Source organism: Schistocerca piceifrons, chromosome X (assembly GCF_021461385.2).
Source record: "Schistocerca piceifrons isolate TAMUIC-IGC-003096 chromosome X, iqSchPice1.1, whole genome shotgun sequence".
NCBI classification, from domain to species: domain Eukaryota; kingdom Metazoa; phylum Arthropoda; class Insecta; order Orthoptera; family Acrididae; genus Schistocerca; species Schistocerca piceifrons.
In genome coordinates this window covers 691,066,790-691,088,303 of record NC_060149.1, presented here as the reverse complement: position 1 = coordinate 691,088,303, position 21,514 = coordinate 691,066,790, and the positions used below count along the sequence as shown (strand labels likewise).

At 42.3% G+C, this 21,514-nt stretch overlaps 1 protein-coding gene across 1 annotated transcript in view; it reads left to right on the top strand.

Moving 5' to 3' along the window:
• The window catches only part of LOC124722620, a 237,750-nt gene that overhangs the window by 31,198 nt on the left and 185,038 nt on the right, over positions 1-21,514 (top strand). The window contains exons 3-4 of the mRNA XM_047247755.1: positions 13,546-13,599; positions 13,680-13,772. Coding sequence (XP_047103711.1) covers positions 13,546-13,599; positions 13,680-13,772 — 147 coding nt within the window. The remainder of the gene's footprint in view (positions 1-13,545; positions 13,600-13,679; positions 13,773-21,514) is intronic.

Sequence of the window (21,514 nt, the reverse complement as noted above, 5' to 3'; positions counted from 1 at the left end):
TTAGGTTTTCCGTGATTTCCCTAAATCACTCCAGGCAAATGCCGGGATGGTTCCTCTAAAAGGGCACGGCCGACTTCCTTCCCCATCCTTCCCTAATCCGATGAGACCGATGACCACGCTGTCTGATCTCCTTCCCCAAACCAACCAACCAACCTGACGGGATACCAATTCGATTCTACACAGAGTACGCGAAAGAACTTGCCCCCCTTCTAACAGCCGTGTACCGCAAGTCTCTAGAGGAACGGAAGGTTCCAAATGATTGGAAAAGAGCATAGGTTGTTCAACTTTTCAAGAAGGGTCGTCGAGCAGATGCGCAAAACTATAGGCCTTTCTTTATCTCTGACATCGATCTGTTGTAGAATTTTAGAACATGTTTTTTGCTCGCGTATCATGTCATTTCTGGAAACCCAGAATCTACTCTGTAGGAATCAACATGGATTCCGGAAACAGCGATCGTGTGAGACCCAACTCGCTTTATTTGTTCATGAGACCCAGAAAATATTAGATACAGGCTCCCAGGTAGATGCCATTTTCCTTGACTTCCGGAAGGCTTTCGATACAGTTCCGCACTGTCGCCTGATAAACAAAGTAAGAGCCTACGGAATATTAGACCAGCTGAGTGGCTGAATTGAAGAGTTTTTAGCAAACAGAACACAGTATGTTGTTCTCAATGGAGAGACGTATACAGACGTTAAAGTAACCTCCGGCGTGCCACAGGGGAGTGTTATGGGACCATTGCTTTTCACAATATACATAAATGACCTAGTAGATAGTGTCGGAAGTTCCATGCGGCTTTTCGCGGAGTAGTATACAGAGAAGTTGCAGCATTAGAAAATTGCAGCGAAGTGCAGGAAGATCTGCAGCGGATAGGCTCTTGGTGCAGGGAGTGGTAACTGACCCTTAACATAACCAAATGTAATGTATTGCGAATAGCGGAACAAACACTGGTAGCAGTTACTTCTGTAAAATATCTAGGAGTATGCTTACGGAACGATTTGAAGTGGAATGATCATATAAAATTATTTGTTGGTAAGGTGGGTGCCAGGTTGAGATTTATTGGGAGAGTCCTTAGAAAATGTAGTCCATCAACAAAGGAGGTGACTTACAAAACACTCGTTCGACCTATACTTGAGTATTGCTCTTCAGTGTGGGATCCGTATTAGGTCGGGTTGACAGAGGAGATAGAGAAGATCCAAAGAAGAGCGGCGCGTTTCATCACAGGGCTATTTGGTAAGCGTGATAGCGTTACGGAGATGTTTAGCAAACCAAGTGGCAGACTCTGCAAGAGAGGTGCTGTGCATCGCGGTGTAGCTTGCTGTCCAGGATTCGAGAGGGTGCGTTTCAGGATGAGGTATCGAATATATTACTTCCCCCTGCTTATACCTCCCGAGGAGATCACGAATGTAAAATTAGAGAGATTCGGCGCGCACGGAGGCTTTCCGGCAGTCGTTCTTCCCGCAAACCATCCGCGACTGGAACCGGAAAGGGAGGTAATGACAGTGGCACGTAAATTGCCCTCCGCCACACATCCTTGGGTGGCTTGCGGAGTATAAATGTAGATGTAGATGTAGAATACTAGAAATAAGAACAATCTACATAAAGAACTAAAATCACTTATCTTGGTACAAAAAGGGGTTCAACATTCAGGAACACAAATTTTCAATAAATTGCCGGTGACCATTACAAACTTGGTTTCAGATAAAGCACAGTTCAAACAGAGTTTGAAAGACTTTTTGACAGGCAACTCCTTCTACTGTGTAGATGAATGTCTTAACAGGGACTGCTAGAAGAATATCATAACAGGTACCAGTAGACCAGCTGAAGTAAGCATGTCTGTTAGGTTTCAGTTTTGACAGCACTTGGTCACAGCAGTCAGGATTAGATATTTTGTGTATGATAAATTTATTAAAAGTGCATCACTATGTTTCATTCTGACAGTGTATTAATACCGTCAGTTTTAGCAGTTCCAGTTTACAGTAATATATTCACCTATTCCGACAATCTCCTGACAGATGATCAGGACAGTATTATATATTCTAATGTTTTATGTTTTTTATGTTACACTTTGTGACTTGTTCCACACCCACAAGAATCATCTCATTTTTGACGCTATGGAATGAAAACTGAACCTAGTCTAATCTAATCTAACATTCACTGGTCATTTCTCACCTGGAAACACCAAGCAAGACAAGATTTTGCTCCTGACAAATAACTAAGATGCATTTCAGCGGGATGAGGTATTCAGACTTATACATGGTTACTGTTAACGCAAGTTATACTGTACATTAAACAGATTTCTGTTTAGCCTCAAAAAATCTACATCTTCATCTACATCGATACTCCATAGTGCATCTCACGGTGCATAGCGGAGGGTACCACATAACGCTAGTAGTTGTTTCCTTTCGTGTTCCACTTGCAAATAAAACTGTCTATATGCCTTCGAATGGGCCCTAATTTCTCGTATCTTATCTTCATGATCCTTACGCACAATGCATGTTGGAGACAGCACAATCGTTCTGCAGTCAGTTTCAAGTACTTGGTCTCTAAGTTTTCTTAATAATGTTCCTCCAGGGATTCCCATGTGAGTACCGAAGCATCTCCGTGACACTCGCGTGTCGTTCGAACCTAGCAGTAACAAATCTAGCAGCCCGCCTCTGAATTGCTCCGATGTCTTCCTTTAGTCCGACCTGGTACAGATCCCACATAATGGAGCAGTATTCAAGAAAAGGTCGCACTAGCCTCTAAACCAGTCTCCTTTACAGAAGAACCACACTTTCCTAGAATTTTCCCAATAACCAAAGTCGATCATTCGCCTTTCCTACCACAATACGCACCTGCTCGTTCAATTTCATATCGCTTTGCAACATTACGCCCAGATATTTAAACAATGTGACTATGCCAAGTAGAACATTACTAATGCTGTATGTGAACATTATAGGTTTGCTTTTCCTACTCGTCCCCATTAACTTACGTTTGGCCGGCCGGAGTGGCCGAGCGGTTCTAGGCGCTACAGTCTGGAACCGTGTGACCGCTACGGTCGCAGGTTCGAATCCTGCCTCGGGCATGGATGTGTGTGATGTCCTTAGGTTAGTTTGGTTTAAGTAGTTCTAAGTTCTAGGGGACTGATGATCTCAGCAGTTAAGTCCCATAGTGCTCAGAGCCATTTGAACCATTTGAACTTACGTTTTCTTACATTTAGAGCTAGCTTCCATTCATCACATCAACTGAAAATTTTGCCTATGTCGTCTTGTACCCTCTTGCAGTTACTCAACTTCGACACATTGTAGCATCATCAGCAAACAACCGCAGATTGCTGCCCACCATGTCCGCAAATCATTTATGTAGATAGAGAATAATAGCGATATCTTTACACTTCCCTGGGGCACTCCTAACGATATTTTTGTCTCATGTCGCTGTCGAGGATAACATACCGGGTTCTGTTACTTAAGAAGTCTTCGAGACCCTTACGTATCTGTGAACCTATTCCATATGCTCGTACCTTCATTAACAGTCTGCAGCGTGGCACCGTGTCAAATGCTTTCGGGATATATAGAAATATGGACTCTGCCTGTTGCCCTTCACCCACCGTTTGCAGTATATCATGTGAGAAAATGGGAGACTGAGTTTCGCGTGAGCGATGCTTTCTAAAACCTTGCTAATCTGTGGATATAAGATTCACGGTCTCAATAAAATTCGAACTGAGAATGTGTTCAAGGATTCTGCAGCAAACCAGTGTTTGGGATTTGGTCTGTAATTTTCCTGGTCCGTTCTTTCGCCCTTCTTATACACAGGTGTCACCTGTGCTTTTTTCCAGTCCCTTGGGACTTCCTGCTGGCCTACAGACTCACAATAAATGCAAGCTAAGTAAGGGGCCAATGCCGTAGAGTACTCTTTAAAAAACCTAACTGGGGTTCCATCTGGACTGGGCGACTTAAGTTTTGAGCTCCTTCAGTTGTTTCTCTGAGAAAGAGATGCTTATTGCTATGTTGTCCATATGAGAGTCGGTTCGATAGTCAAACGACTGTTTATTTGTAAGATTTTCCTATGTGAACGATTTCTTGAATGTAAAATTTAAAACTTTGGCTTTCTTTTTGCTATCTTCAGGCCAGAGTGGTCAACAAGTGACTTGATGGAAGCTTAGACCCACATAGCAATTTTAGATAGGACCAGAATTTTGTCCGGTTCTCTCCCAGGGCTTTTGCTAAGGTATGGCAGTAGTGATAATTGTATGCTTCACACACAGATCCTTTCACAGACAAACAAATCTCTCCTACATTTGCTTGTCTTTGTGCGTTCTCTTTTGAACTGAGAGTGCAACAGCCTTTTCATCCTCAGCATTTTTCGAACTTCTTTATTAAACAATAGTGGGTCTTTCCCATCCTTAATCCACTTATTAGGCACATAATTATCCAACGATTTATAGCCTGCATAAACTACGGCCATAAATCCTATACGTCCATCTTACTGGAACTAAGAGGTGTCAGTTCACTGTCTAAGTGAGTTGCCAACAACTGCTTATCTGCTCTCTCTAGCAGAAATACTCCGCTTAACTTCCATAGTTGCTATAATGACATCATGATCACTAATCCCCATTTCTTTACTGACATTGTCAATAAGGTCCAGCCTGTTTGTAGCTACAAGGTCTAAGATATTTCCATTGCGTTTGGGCTGCCGATCTAGCTTCCTAGTAATGCATGATCTGGGTATTAATGCACTACAGACCATGGAATTCCTTGACTGACTCTAGAACTGTCATAGCAGAATCGGGTGGCTGGTAAAAACATCCAGTAGTTACCTTCGTTTCGCCTAGTCCCGTTATACGCGACCAGATAACTTCACTGTCACACTCAACTTCGACCTCAGTAAAGACAATATTTTGTCAACTGCATTGAACACTCCCCCTCCTGTGACCTGTAATCTATCTTTCATATATACTCGCTGAACATCTCAGAGCTTTCAATTTAGGGTTTCAGCCAGCCCTCGGTCCTGAGAAGAATTTGAGTGCGAGAACTTTCATGGATGGCAGTAAATTTGAAAACTTTGCCACAACTAACTGATAAAATTTTGACGGTAGAAGTATCTTTACTCTGAACACAGTATGAGTTCCCTTGCCGCGTATCTACTGAGGAGTGTTCATCGGAGTGCCTCAAACTACCGTCTAGCCTAAAGACCCCTCATATGTACTCCACAAGTACTCTGCTACCTGAGTAGCTGCTTCCTTTGTATATTGCACCCCTGACCTATTAAAGGGAGTCCTACAAATCCCTGACTGATAACGGATGTCTAGAGCTCTACAGAACAGACCGCCACAGAGTCGACGAACCCTGTGGTTAAGACTTTACACTCGTCTCCAAACCAAAGGACCTCGATCAACTCTGGGAACAATGCTGCAAATTGCGAGCTCTGGGTGCACCCCATGCATGAATATTTAACGATAGATAACCATCTGTTCGAAACTGTCATCAGGAGCTTGATTTATGGCACGGAGAGTTTTTGTCTCGGAAGTTTATCATCAAGAGAAGTGACATAGTCCCCTGCAGATACTGGTATCTGCGTGATATGGAGAATTTCATTCGATGATTTATTTTTCGCTTGATGAGACATGAGACAGTGTGTGCCATGCATTAACTAAAGATCGACTACACAGCTGAAGGAACAACAATAGTACCAGTAAGAAGGGAAAGGGGGTCAGGATAACCGTTCTTCAGGTTGGCTCGGCTCGTGCTTTCATATCAGACTGTTTCTTGCAAGATGACTATTTTAAGGGAATGAATGCAGAAGTTTTCAGGGAATGGGTTTCCAATTTGCTGCTTCAAAGTATTTCACCAAAATCGACATTATTAATGGGCTATGCACCGCACACTCCATTGTGTTAGACAAAAATCTGACAGTGCAGATGAGGAAAGACGATGATAATTTTATATTTTTTATGTATTTTTTAGTACAGAGAAACACTAGTATTGGGGCAAAGGGGACACCACACCAAATCACTGCTATCGAAGATGGCGGCGATGGCGTCATCCAATATGGGGACTTTTGGCGGGAAGATAGGTCAATTGGACTACCTCCACTAACCTAACCGCCCTCCCCTCGTCCCCCTAGCAATATGGCAGGAAGTTCAAATTCCAACAGGATAATGCATCACACCACCAGTATCTCTACTAAACTAAGAAAAATCGCTGGTAGATGGGTCACTTGAGCTACCTCCACTAACCTAAGTCACCTGACCGCCACCTCTTCCTAAGGACTGGGGAGAAAAGGACTCAACCTGCACTGGGCTGCTGGAGAGAGGAAGGAGTGTACTTTATTTATTTTGGAACAATTTATTTAGTTTTGGAACAATTTATTTAGGGATGGAGTATATTATATCACAGTGATACAGTACACACTCTCTGACATGCCACACAGCATACAGACCTGCAAACTAGTCCTAAATAACTCATGTATAATGCTCTACACACACGCTTGCTAATTGCAAACTGAGAAAATAACGCGTTGTACAGCCTACAGACATACAAACCACTCGTAAATAATGCAATACATATACGTCCAAAGAGCCAAACAACTCGTAAATTGTCGAAGTAATAATCCATATAAAGGACTATGTAGCTCTAGGCACTTCAGTCTGGAACCGCGCGACCGCTACGGTCGCAGGTTCGAATCCTGTCTCGAGCATGGATGTGTGTGACGTCCTTAGGTTCATTAGGTTTAAGTAGTTCTAAGTTCTAGGGGACTAATGACCTCAGATGTTAAGTCCCATAGTGCTCAGAGCCATCTGAATCATCAACGGACTCTGTAAACATACTTGCTAATCGTTGACTGTCGAAATCATGCACCAGTCTTTATTGAAACAACTAGAGGCAGCACCACCATCCAGTGTGTTCACCATAAGGTCTGCACTCCAACTAACCTAGTACACAGTACCACCACCAGATGGCGCTGTCGTCCATTCCGTGATGTAATCCAAGATGGCAGCCAAGACATCACCTGATGACGCAAGTACCATTATCCAAGATAGCGGCAAACAGTGTGTTCACTACAAGGTCTCGACCTAGTACACAGTTCCACCCCCAGCGGGTGCTGTTGTACGTTTCATGATGTAATCCAAGATGGTGGGGGGAAATGGCGGGAAAAAGACTCAGCCTGAGCTGGGCTGCTGGGGAGAGTGAGTAAGGAGTGTACTCTATTTTTTTTGTAACATTTAATTTAGGGATAGTGTATATTTATCACACTGACACAAAAAACTCGCCCTAAAAGTTGTTTCTATTTTCGGGTATATAGTCAGTGTTATACTGACGTCACAGAACTCCAAGGCACACTCACGCCAGTCTTATACACATGATGCCTTTGGGCAGCATGTGTCTTTACTGTTGATGACAAAGTAGCACAGGGCGCATTGTTCCTAACGCGGCATGAGAGACGCGTCTAACCGTGCTTAACTGCCTATTGTGACTGATGCATCGCCACGAAGTGCTCTTGTGTAGCTACAGACCATTGCAAGCACATCTAACAAGGTTCTCAATCTTATACTGGTGTCACATGACTATGTAAAAAATAAGAACTGACTCGACATCGCGGAAATTGTATACTGTCCTAGAAATAGTTAACGCTCGCTTTCTTGATGTCTCAGCTAGTATGCACGAAAATGCTTGCACTAACAGAAGTTATTTACGAAAATAGCCCAGAATAACGTCGAATGCAGTCTTCCTCGCGTTGCACGTGTTACCCTTTCTGCTTTCAACATACACAAACGCTCCCACCGCTATGTAGAGGCCCCTATATCCCAGCACAAAGGATGTGAATGAATCGAGCATTATGATTAGCTCTTATCGAATTTACTCGCCGAATTACTGTTGCCGCTGGTATCGAAACACCGTCCGCCTTTTTTCATTCTGCAGACGAGACTTTCAGCGGTTATTTTACACAGATCGCACTATTGCACCGGCTATTAAATATTACAAACTACCATACATATTGTCAAATACGGAAACACTCTTACTCATTTACACTGGTCTCCCATCGAGGACAGGGGCTTGAATATTAGAATGGGAAACTGACCTACGACCCGTCAATATATCACCGCCTACAATAAGTAACATCAAACACAGAAAGACTCCTACTCAATTAGACTGCTCTCCCACCAAGGACAGAAGCTTGAATATTAGTGTGCGAAACCCATCTCCAACCCAGCAATGTATCACTGCGTACCATGTCAATGTAGTAAACATACAATTCGTATCCTGCGCCAAACAAAATCATCCTTTTTACATCATTTGTACATATACCATGAGACGGACAGTACCGTATATACTGCAGCCGATGATCACAAGTCATCCAATCCCAATGCGTGACCAGAGCACCCTCAGTGGACCGAAGTCACTCTCAGAACTGTTCTACAAATTGGACTCGTTTCCCCTCGGCAGAAACATGTAACTGTTTCTGGTCCAAACCTGCTTCCTCGCTTGCTCGCTTTTCCACACACGGGGATTATAAGAACACACGTATTTTCTTTCACGGCACTTCTCGATATCAACTACTAGGCAGCATCCTACCAGCGCAACATAATTCCCAAGATATAGATTGGAAATTATTTCTCTACAAACCCAAAACTTCAGCTAGGTGGGGCATGCTGTAAACCACTGACTAAGTGGATACTTGTCACATCTGCAAAGATATTTACTCAAAACAAATAGAGGAAACTGATATTTCCACTCTCGAATACCGATGGCTGTGATATAGTAGATTCCAAATCATCCCTATAATTTACAAGGTCAACTAAAGTGTTTCTCATATCTAGAGAACCGGCAAATGTGTCTTCCACACACTAGATGCACACACCACAATCGGTCTTCCCTCAACTAAATAAAGGCGCAAAATGTGCAGAAGCAGGCAACTGAACAGTTTATTTGGGAGGAAATAATGATCAAGTGCAAACACACCTCCATAGTCAATCTTTTCAAATTTCCACGCAATCACAGAAGCTATCCAACACATACTAAGTATTAGTTCGCTATTCGGTTGTCTAGAGGACAACACGGTTAATTCATCTACATTCCTACACACTCCAACGGGAAACGTGAATCACCCCTACACAGGTCACGAGTGCTACAGGCCGAGCACGCATAGGTATAATGTTTATCCTAAGAAATCGGTCACATATATATTTTATCCCTGTACTTACAACTAAATGTTACAATCGTGGTCTCAGTTGAATGACATTTGACAATGAGCAAAGTATTGGAAATACGCTCTGCTGACGGCTGTGGCTCTGCAAATAGAAATGTCAGTACCATTCTCATGACTTGACATACTCTTCCCATGCTATCACAGTACTCCACGTCAAATCCATACCTACCTTACGACTGGACATAGTCATTTCCTTTGCACATGTCAGAACACAAACACATGTTTTATAAGTCTTTGCTCAAATGTGAACATATCATGCAACCGCTACTACTAAGTATAATACTTCGTCAGCAACTAATCTTGCGATACGAAACAATACTGAGAGAAAATTAATCGTGGGTGGACATGTTTCATAAGTTTTTCTTGCGAGTGTTACCACTGTGTCCTAGAAAGGCTCTGAGCATTATGGGACTTAACTGCTGAGATCATCAGTCCCCTAGAATTTAGAACTACTTAAACCTAACTGACATAAGGATATCACACACATCCATTCCCAAGGCAGGATTCGAACCTGCGACCGTAGCGGTTGCGCTGTTCCAGACTTTAGTGCCTAGAACCGCTCAGCCAACCCGGCCAGCGTCCTAGAATGAGAGACGTAATCGGTCAGATCTTAAAAGAACTCTATCCCAACAACTACTGTATGTTACTGTCACAAGCGTTCATGATTCTACAGGTGCACACAAGTATTCATGTTAAAAGCTATACTGGCTTTATAAATCGAGGTGCAACGTGATCTCTGAATGAGGTGGTTTTTCTATCCAGACAAATACCGAGATTGTGTTTGCTGGAGTGTATATTATCAGATCAGCACTCCATTTACACGCAGCTCATGATGCAACCTTATTATAAAATCGCAGAATTTTGAAAGTGATTCGCTTAAGGGATGTGGTATGTAAGCTGTATTTGCGACTCCCTCACACTGCCCAAGATAGATATTTATATAGTACTTGTAACATATTCTGATTCGATACCATATCACAGGTTCTGCGATATATCCATGAGTTATAGGCGATGAGTGATTGAGAAGGAACACAAACAGTAGTAGTAGGTGATGTATTGATTGAGGTCATAACAAAATGTACACAAGCTCTTCTGATCTCTAGTGTTACATTTCTGCTAGAAATGATGTCCATTATTTGGAATCAAGTCTTTCCATTCAACGACATACCTGCCCCAGATCACACCCACAAGTGAATCATATTTCTGGCACTCACATTTCTCAAAACGAGACACCGTTCTTGAACATGTCTGCTACAGTAAAATTCGAACCTGGTTTAGTCACCCCCAACGCATCTTGCAACTACTCCCATTTCTACAGCTTTGCGCATCTGATCGTTCCAATTTAAGTCAGGACTGAGCAGAAGTCGTAGAAAGACATATCCGCCACCTTCTGCAACCCGTGTAGAAACAGAATGACATGAGTTGGTGCAACAGGAGCGTGTTTTGACAATTTGGTGGAAATGCGCGCAATGTGGCTCATCTCCAAACTAGATACAGATACTAAAATCTGAAGGACATCCACGTCCATTCACATCTATCTCCCCAACCTGCTATCATCATTATTCTGCACCATACAACAGAGAAAAATTACGAACTATAAAAGCTCCACTAACTTCATCTGATATAGGAGTAGTCTACAGGTTTGTGGGATGTGTGGCATGACCCCAAGAACATCAGGGCGAGTGTTTTGTGTCTGTGTGATAAATATACTCCACCCCTAAATAAAATGTTCCCAAATAAATAGCATACACTCCTTCCTTACTCTCCCCAGCAGCCCAGCGCAGGCTGAGTCATTTTCGCACCATATTCCCCCTCCAGACCACCCTCTTGGATTATGTCACAGGAGAGATGACAGTACCCTGTGGTGGCAGTACTGTGTACTAGGGGAGTTGGAGTCTAGATCTCATGTTGGAGAGGATGCCTGAAAAATAAGGCTCATGTCCAACATAGGCAAAGTCCTTTTCCCACCATTTCCACCCACCATCTTGGATTACATCACAAAATGGAGGTGGTACTGTGTACTAGGACTAGACCTCGTGATGAACACACTGCCGCCATCTTGGATAACGCTACTTGCGTCATCAGCGGATGTCATGGCTACCATCTTGGATTATGACAGTGCACTCTGGTGGTGGCACTGTGTACTACGTCAGTTGGAGTCTAGATCTCGTGGTGGAGACACTGCCTGCAAAATAAAAACTCATGTCCAGCACAGGCAGAGTCATTTTCCTGCCATTTCCCCCACCATCTTGGATTATGTCACAGGAGGGATGCCAGCACCCTCTGGTGGCAGTACTGCATACTAGGTCAGTTGGAGTGTGGATCTCATGGTGGAGGCACTGTCTGCAAAATAAATACTCATGCTCAGCACAGGCAGGGTCAGGGTCGTTTTCCCACCATCTTGGATTACGTCACGAAATGGACGACAGCGCTCTCTGTACTGTGTACTAGGTCAGTTGGAGTGCGGACCTTGTGGTGAAGGCACTGGATGCTGGTGCTGCCTCTAATTGTTTAAATAAAGACTGGTGCATGATTTCGACAGTTGACAATTAGCATGCATGTTTGCAGAGTCTTTTAAATGGATTATTATTTTGACGACTTACGAGTTGTTTTGCTCTCTGGATGTAAATGTATTGCATTATTTATGAGTGGTTTGCATGTCTGTGGACTGTGCAATGCGTTATTTTGACAGTTTACAATTAGCAAGTGTGTGTGCAGAGCATTACACATGAGTTATGGAGACGTAGTTTGCAGGTCTGTATGCTGTGTGGCATGTCAGAGCGTGTGTTCTGTATCACTGTGATAAATATACACCATCCCAAAATAAATTGTTCCAAAATAAATAAAGTACACTCCTTCCTCTCTCCAGCAGCCCATTGCAGACTGAGTCCTTTTCCCACCAATCCCTAGCAAGAGGTGGCGGTCAGGTGACTTCGGCTCGTAGAGGTGAGCTTTGTTTCCTGCAATTTTCTTAGGTTGATAGAGAAACCCCAAGTGACCTTTCTTTACTGCCAAAATTCAGACTTGGCGCCATTTCCTAGGACAAGGTGGCGGTTAGTGGAGGTAGCCCAGGTGACCCATCTTCCCGCGATTTTTCTTAGTTTAGCAGAGATAACCATGGTCTGATGCACTATCCTGTTGGAATTTGAACTTCCCGCCATTTTTCTGGGGGGAGGAGGCGGATAAGGATAGTGGAGGTAGTCCAAGTGACCTATCTTCCAGCCAAAATTCAAACTTCCCGCCAAAAGCCGCCATCTTGGATGACGTCATGACCACCATCTTGGATGACGTCATCGCCGCCATCTTGGATGACGTCATCGCCGCCATCTTGGATAACGGTACTTTAGCGTGGTGTCCCCCTTGCCCCAATACTAACATTCCATCGAATTAAACTGAATACAGTATAAATAAGATGGAATTAATGGAACTTGTAAAACTGTACAGGTATAAAACCTAGAGCTACCACATCGGCGAAACGACATAACCTAATGGGGCTTCATGTATGTGTTAAGAAAAAAAAAAGTTTTAAGCCTAGTAAGGCGGAGATACTGACGAAAGAAGCTATTGCGGATGTTACCCTACAGGACTGATCTCGAGTAGTGAGACAAACCAAGAAGGAGGAATCACACATCTATGAGGAATTCCTAGAGGGAAAATTTGGAGAGATGATGATTTTTGTCAGCATCAGCTCCCATCACCACTTCTGGTTCCAAGAGGAGGACACCTATGATTCTTCCCTTTCTGTGGCTCCTCTTACACCAGAACCATAAGTGTTCATATATGTGCCCTGCTAGGTATTGTCATTTGTTTATTATTTAAAATGTCCCTCTGATGACTGGTTGATGCCCCTCGCCAAAAGTAAGTGTACCACACTCAGCTTTTGTTGGCAGAAGCATTCCCCTCCTGTCACTCTGCACAAAACTGTTAGAAGTCGTAACTTATTTTAAACACACTACAGTACTGATGGGTAAGAACTGACTTTGAATACAAGAAACTGTATGGCACAGTTTGAAAAGTAAAAATTCGTACTTGGGCTACTTACGAGTGTATCATTCTAAATTTAGATTATTCGTCAAGCAAGAGTAATGGTTGAAAAACAGACCACATTGTGTATCAATGGCATAGTCTCTTAATTCAATGAATAGCTTATTTGACTGCTGCGCTTTGCCTGACGAATTTGATCCATGGCAGAAAGTGCACCGTGGTGGCATAAGTCTGTTTCCTTTAATTGAAGCTTTTCCTTTTGTGTCTGTCGCATTCATACTACGGTTATCATAGTTTAGCGACTGAGTATAAAATGTAGATGCTCTTTTAAATCTATGTGCATGTTCTGATTGCAGCCTTTTACTCATTTTTCAGTCAACAGTCGATGAGAACAACAGGCGAATTGTTCAAGAGCCTCCACGCGGAATGGTAAGTAAGTCAATATTCTGAGCTGCTGATTTCATGCTATAATTTTACTGGTGAGATGTTAATGGGGGCTCTGTTCACAGCACTGGCTTCGCACATACACTGATAATGAGGCCGAGGGAGTGGTTATTGATGGTAGCAATCCATCGCAGCGAAACCGCTCACATGCTAATGAGGTAAGAGAATTTATTTTAGTCCCAGCTAGAACTTTTTGGGATTCAGTAATGAAAGAATCTGTGGAAATACGTCTATCACAAAATCTTTTAAATCATGATGGTGGTTTTCAATTGGACAAGGCTTGTGACCCCGTGCTCTCTCTGATTTCTACTGAGAGAAGACAGTTTATTCATGAAGACACGTCTGGTCGGACGTCTGGTTTATAGCGACATGAGTGAGCATTCTGCCAGATGGTGGACTTATAGTTTCACCTTTATGCATGTGCCTGCATGCCACAGATAGAACAGTACTTGCAGAGGGTGTGGATTTCGATAGATGTCACATCCTTCATCTCCTTTCCCAAGGTTGTTTCCGTCAACTCTCCTTCCTGGATAACGCCCTCTCTCCCTCCATTTAACCCTCCTATCAACTCTGATCCTCAACTCCCCCTCCTCCCCTCTGTCCTTTTCCTGGGCTCCCTTTCCCCCCCGTCCAGCCCGTTTTTCCCAGCCTACCCTCTCTTTGATTACTTTCTCTCCCATGAGTCCTCTTCCCCGCTCCTTCTCGCGTCCTCTCTGCTCCCCCCTTTTCTGTGTCCCCTCGTTTTTTCCCCTCATTTGTCCGGCCCTCCCCCCCCCCACCCATCTGCCTTAGGCTGTGGTGTGTTATCTTCATATCTAATCTCTGGTGCAGTGTTTGAGTGTTCAGTGTTGTGCACCCCCGTTTCGAAGTGTTGCGAACAGTAACCATACTGTTGCCATGTTATTTTATTGCCGGCCGAAGTGGTCGTGTGGTTCTAGGCGCTGCGGTCTGGAACCGTGAGACCGCTACGGTCGCAGGTTCGAATCCTGCCTCGGGCATGGATGTGTGTGATGGCCTTAGGTTAGTTAGGTTTAAGTAGTTCTAAGTTCTAGGGGCCTGATGACCACAGATGTTAAGTCCCATAGTGCTCAGAGCCATTTGAACCATTTTTTTTGTTATTTTATTGTGCCTGTCTACTTCCTGTTTGTCTTCATTAGCATCGTCAACACCGTGTTTCTTCTATTTTAACTTCCACAACTGTCTGCCATTTTACTGTTTTTCACAAAGTCACCTTATTATCACATTTTTATATTGTTTGTTACTTCTCATTACGGTTTTAATTCTTCTGTCGGGTGTAGAGCAGCGTATTACGCTGCTGTCAGAACCCCCCCCCCCCCCGCCCGTCTCTGGGATGGAATCTAAATTCAAAAAAGAAAGAAAAAAACCTTGCAGTCCCTAGTGGCGGACACTCACCTGAGGATGGCTGGACGATTGCCATCCGAAATATTGTGGCTAGAAGTTAACGTGATTCAGCTGCAGTCCCAAAACCTCATCGTTACTACGAAGCAATAAAGTAGAATGTTGATATGGAGGCTTGGAAAATCTCTTCTTACATTAATTTATTGATGGGATATTCTTCACTTCTGAAGTACGAAATGTACATTCCACTTAATAATAGCATATGGACAGGAAAGCAGGGATTAACAGGTGTGAAAATTACCGAACTATCAGTTTAATAAGTCATGGTTGCAAAATACTAACGCGAATTCTTTACAGACGAATGGAAAAACTGGTAGGAGCTGACCTTGGGGAAGATCAGTTTGGATTCCGTAGAAATATTGGAACACGTGAGGCAATACTGACCCTACGACTTATTTTAGGAGCTAGGTTAAGAAAAGGCAAACCTACATTTCTAGCATTCGTAGACTCAGAAAAAGCTGTTGACCATGTTGAGTGGAATACTCTCTTCCAAATTCTGAAGGTGGCAGGTGTAAAGCACAGGGAGCGAAAGGCTATTTACAATTTGTACAAAAACCAGATGGCAGTTATAAGAGTCGAGGGGCATGAAAAGGAAGCGGTGGTTGGGAAGGGAGTGAGACAGGGTTGTAGCCTATCCCCGATGTTATTCAAACTGTATATTGAGCAAGCAGTAATGGAAACAAAAGAAAAATTTGGAATGGGAGTTAAAATGCATGGAAAAGAAACAAAACTTTGAGGTTTGCCAACAACATTGTAATTCTATCAGAGAGAGCAAAGAACCTGGAAGAGAAGCTGAACAGAATGGACAATGTCCTGAAAGGAGGATTTAAGATTAACATCAACAACAGCAAAACGAAGGTAACAGAATGTAGTCAAATTAAATCAGGTAATGCTAAGGGAATTAGATTAAGAAATGAGACACTTAAAGTAGTAAATGAGTTTTGCTGTTTGGGGATCAAAATAACTGATAATGGTCGAAGTAGAGAAGATATAAAATGTAGACTGGCTATGGCAAGGCAAGTGTTTCTGAAGAAGAGAAATTTGTTAACATCGAGTATAGATTTAAGTGTCAGGAAGTCGTTTCTGAAAGTATTTGTATGGAGTGTAGCCATGTATGTAAGTGAAACATGGACGATAAACAGTAAAGCAAGAAGAGAATAGAAGCTTTCGAAATGTGGTGCTACAGAAGAATGCTGAGGATTAGATGGATTGTTTGTTGTTGTGGTCTTAAGTCCAGAGACTGGTTCGATGCAGCTCTCCATACTATCCTGTGCAAGCTTCTTCATCTCCCAGTACCTACTGCAACCTACATCCTTCTGAATCAGTTTAGTGTATTCATCTCTTGGTCTGCCTTCCAATACTAAATTGGTGGTCCCTTGATGCCTCAGAAAATGTCCTACCAACCGATCCCCTCTTCTAGTCAAGTTGTGCCACAAATTTCTCTTCTTATCAATTCTATTCAATACCTCCTCATTCGCAGGAGAGCTTCTGTTAAGTTTGGAAGGTAGGAGACGAGGTACTGGCAGAAGTAAAGCTGTGAGGACGGGGCGTGAGTCATGCTTGGGTAGTTCAGCTGGTAGAGCACTTCCCCGCGAAAGGCAAAGGTCCTGAGTTCGAGTCTCGGTTCGGCACACGGTTTTAATCTGCCAGGAAGTTTCATATCAGCGCACACTCCGCTGCAGAATGAAAATCTCATTCTCCTCATAAGTTACGTGATTTACCTATCTAATCTTCAGCATTCTTCTGTAACACCTCATTCCGAAAGCTTCTATTCTCTTCTTGTCTAAACCATATATTGTCCACGTTTCACTTCCATACATGGCTACACTCCATACAAATGCTTTCAGAAACGACTTCCTGACACTTAAATCTATACTCGATGTTAACAAATTTCTCTTCATCAGAAACGCTTTCCTTGCCATTCCGTCTACATTTTATATCCTCTCTACTTCGACCATCATCCGTTATTTTGCTCCCCAAATTGCAAAACTCATTTACTACTTTAAGCACCTCATTTGCTAATATAATTCCCTCAGCATCACCCTATTTAATTCGACTACATTGCATTATCCTCGTTTTGCTTTTGTTGATGTTCGTCTTATTATCCTCCTTTCAAGACACTGTTGTTTCCTTTACTTCTTGCTCAATATACGGATTGAATAACATCGGGGATAGACTACAGCCCTGTCTCACTCACTTCCCTACCAGTACTTCCCTTTCATACCCCTCGACTCTTATAACTGCCATCTGGTTTCTGTACAAATTGTAAATAGCCTTTCGCTCCCTGTATTTTACCCCTGCCACCTTCAGAATTTGAAAGAGAGTATTTCAGTCAACATTGTCAAAAGCTTTCTCTAAGTCTACAAATGCTAGAAACGTAGGTTTGCCTTTTCTTAATCTAGCTTCTAAAATAAGTCGTAGGGTCAGTATTGCCTCACGTGTTCCAATATTTCTACGGAATCCAAACTGATCTTCCCCAAGGTCAGCTTCTACCAGTTTTTCCATTCGTCTGTAAAGAATTCGCGTTAGTATTTTGCAGCCGTGACTTATTAAACCGATAGTTCGGTAATTTTCACATCTGTCAACGGTTGCTTTCTTTGGGAATGGAATCATTATATTCCTCTTGAAATCTGAGGGTATTTCGCCTGTCTCATACATTTTGCTCACCAGATGGTAGAGTTTTGTCTGGACTGGCTCTCTCAAGGCTGTCAGTAGTTCTAATGGAATGTTGTACTCCCGGGGCCTTGTTTGGCCTTAGGTCTTTCAGTGCCCTATCAAACTCTTCACGCAGTATCATATCTCCCATTTCATCTTCGTCTACATCCTCTTCCATTTCTATAACATTGCCCTCAAGTACATTTCCCTTGTATAGACCCTCTATATACTCCTTCCACCTTTCTGCTTTCCCTTCTTTGCTTAGAACTGAGTTTCCATCTGAGCTCTTGATATTCATGCAAGTGGTTCTCCTTTCTCCAAAGGACTCTTTAATTTTCCTGTAGGCAGTATCTATCTTACCCCTAGTGAGATAAGCCTCTACATCCTTACATTTGTCCTCTAGCCAGGCCTGCTTAGCCATTTTGCACTTCCTGTCGATCTCAGTTTTGAGACGTTTTTATTCCTTCTTGGCTGCTTCATTTACTGTATTTTTATATTTTCTTCTTTCATCAATTAAATTCAATATTTCTTCTGTCACCCAAGGATTTCTACTAGCCCTCGTCTTTTTACCTACTTGATCCTCTGCGGCCTTCACTACTTCATCCCTCAAAGCTACCCATTCTTCATCTACTGTATTTCTTTCCCCCATTCTTGTCAATTGTTCCCTTATGCTCTCCCTGAAACTCTGTACAACCTCTGGTTCTTTCAGTTTATCCACGTCCCATCTCCTTAAATTCCCACCTTTTTGCAGTTCCTTCAGTTTTAATCTACAGTTCATAACCAACAGATTGTGATCAGAGTCCACATCTACCCCTGGAAATGTCTTACCATCATATAATCTATCTGAACCCTTCCAGTATCTCCAGGCTTCTTCCATGTGTACAACCTTCTTTCATGATTCTTGGACCAGGTGTTAGGTATGATTAAGTTATGCTCTGTGCAAAATCTACCAGGCGGCTTCCCCTTTTATTCATTACCCCCATTCCATATTCACCTACTATGTTTCCTTCTCTTGCTTTTCCTGCTATCGAATTCCAATCACCTGTGACTATTAAATTTTCGTCTCCCTTCACTATCTGAATAATTTCTTTGATCTCAACATACATTTCTTTAATTTCTTCATCATCTGCAGAGCTAGTTGGCATATAAACTTGTACTACTATGGTAGATGTGGGCTTCGTAACTATCTTGGTCACAATAATGCGTTCACTATGTTGTTTGTAGTAGCTTACCTGCATTCCTATTGTTTTAATCATTATTAAACCTACTCCTGCATTACCCCTATTTGATTTTGTATTTATAACCCTGTATTCGCCTGACCAGAAGTCTTGTTCCTCCTGCCACCAAACTTCTCTAATTCCCCACTATATCTACTTTAACCTATCCATTTGCCTTTTTAAATTTTGTAACCTACCGCCCGATTGAGGGATCTGACATTCCACGTTCCAACCCGTATAACGCCAGTTTTCTTTCCCCTGATAACAATGTCCTCCTGAGTAGCCCCACCCGGAGATCCAAATGGGGGGCTATTTTACCCCCGGAATATTTTACCCAAGAGGACCCCGTCATCATTTATCCATACAGTAAAGCTGCATGCCCTCGGGAAAAATTACAGATGCAGTTTCCCCTCGCTTCCAGCCATTCGCAGTGCCAGCACAGCAAGGCTGTTTTGGTTAGTGTTACAAGGCCTGTTCAGTCAATCATCCAGACCGTTGCACCTGCAAGTACTGAAAAGGCTGCTGCCCCTCTTCAGGAACCACATGTTTGTCTGGCCTCTCAACAGATACCCCTCCGTTGTGGTTGCACCTATGGTACGGCTATCTGTATCGCTGAGGCTCGCAAGAAAAAAAATTGTTCAAATGGCTCTGAGCTCTATGGGGCTTAACATATGTGGTCATCAGTCCCCTAGAACTTAGAACTACTTAAACCTAACTAACCTAAGGACATCACACATATCCATGCCTGAAGCAGGATTCGAACGTGCGACCGCAGCGGTCACACGTTTCCAGACTGAAGTGCCTAGAACCGCACGGCCACACCGGCTGGCAGGCCCGCAAGCCTCCTCACCAATGGCAGGGTACACGGTTCATGGGGGGGATTAGATGGGTAGATCACTGAATAGAACTGGTGAGAAGAGAAATTTGTGGCGCAACTTGACTAGAAAAAGGGATCAGTTGGTAGGACACGTTCTGTGGCATCAAGGGATCACCAATTTAGTATTGGAGGGAAGTGTGGAGGAAAAATTATAGAGGGAGACAAAGAGATGAATACACCACAGCAAAGCAATGTAGAGTATAACCATTGTCACCAAGTTTTTTCTATCCTGCTGTGTTGACTTGTGGTTGCAGTATTAATGCTGTTCAATAACTCATGCTTAATTCTGAAAGTTGCTAGACAGACTGTATCACTAGCTATTCAAAAACTCTTGGTACTGTATTTCAGATGCAGTAATGTATGGGATGAAATGATCTTTCCGGCAAGCTACAGGTGATCATACTTATTCCATACAGTATTTGTAAATGAAGTGCATGTGCTGACAAACAGCACCATTTTACAATGAGTATTACCAGTAATGAAAAGACACTTGTGAAGTTAAAATGTTACACTAACATGTGTGAAAAATCAAGTTTACTATCTGAATACTTTCATCAAAATCAATTGACTATTGCAGAATGAAAAGCAGCAGTTTTCTTTTTCCACAAGGAAAGTAACGTATTTATAAAAATGACAAGAAATGGATGTCGTATTAATTTTATACATCTCATTTACCTTCACCACCCTAAATAACTGTTTGTCCAGATGCAAATTACAAAATGTTTCAAGCAAATGTCCCTTAACTGCCAGGGGGATATCAATCAGCATGATTCCCTTCATTGTAGTTTTGTTTTTTACAAAGATATGGACAGCGGTATGACTCTTTTAAATGGCACCCTTTATTTTTTATTCAGTAATTCATTTCCTCTCCTAAAGATCTATTCAGAAATGGAGAAACAGTTATTTAGGGTGGTCAAGTTTATTAGAACACCCAGTATATAAAGAAATGTGGTTGGTTTCTGCTTTCCATGATTTTTTAATTCTGCAATATTTGTCAATCAATTTTCAAGAAAGTATTGAGTGAATAAATCAGATTTCTTATATGTGGTAGCATTGCATCTTAGCATTGTAATGAAGGATACAGTGTTGAAGCTGAACAGTTTTCTAACAAATTTAATACTGTCTTCAACAGGAATTCCGTATGTTTGACAACAACAGAAATTTATTTGTTGGATAGCTTGTTAAAAATACAAAATTAAATTGTTCAATAAATATTCAAAAATAGCTATACAGTTTGAAATATTATGTAGTTTACTATACTGTTTGTATACATCAGTTAGTCATAAGTAAAGCATTATGAAGTATGAAGAAAGATATTTCTTATTAATCAATGCTAACTGCGATACTGAATCACAAGGAACAGTTGCTACTTAACTATTAACTCTACACTTTTCACTGCATTTCTGTCTGGGCTAGAAACTTATGAGGCATTTCAATGTCTATGCATTAAACATTGAGGGGTGACAGATCATGTCATGGTGAACAACTTTTGTTAGAAAAATTTTTTTGCTGACACTTCCTGCTGATGCTAGGCATCTTTTATTATAAGTTATAGCCTTGAGAGGCAGGAGGGCATATGCACTCTGTGGTTTTCACATGCTATATGTGTTGCCTATAATCCAGGCATCTGATCTATGTGAAAGGGGACGGGCTTAATTTCTAAAATGCCTTTCTCTGTGTAGAGGCATTGACAATCCGTCTATCAATTTACTGGAGTAGGTACTATGCAGAT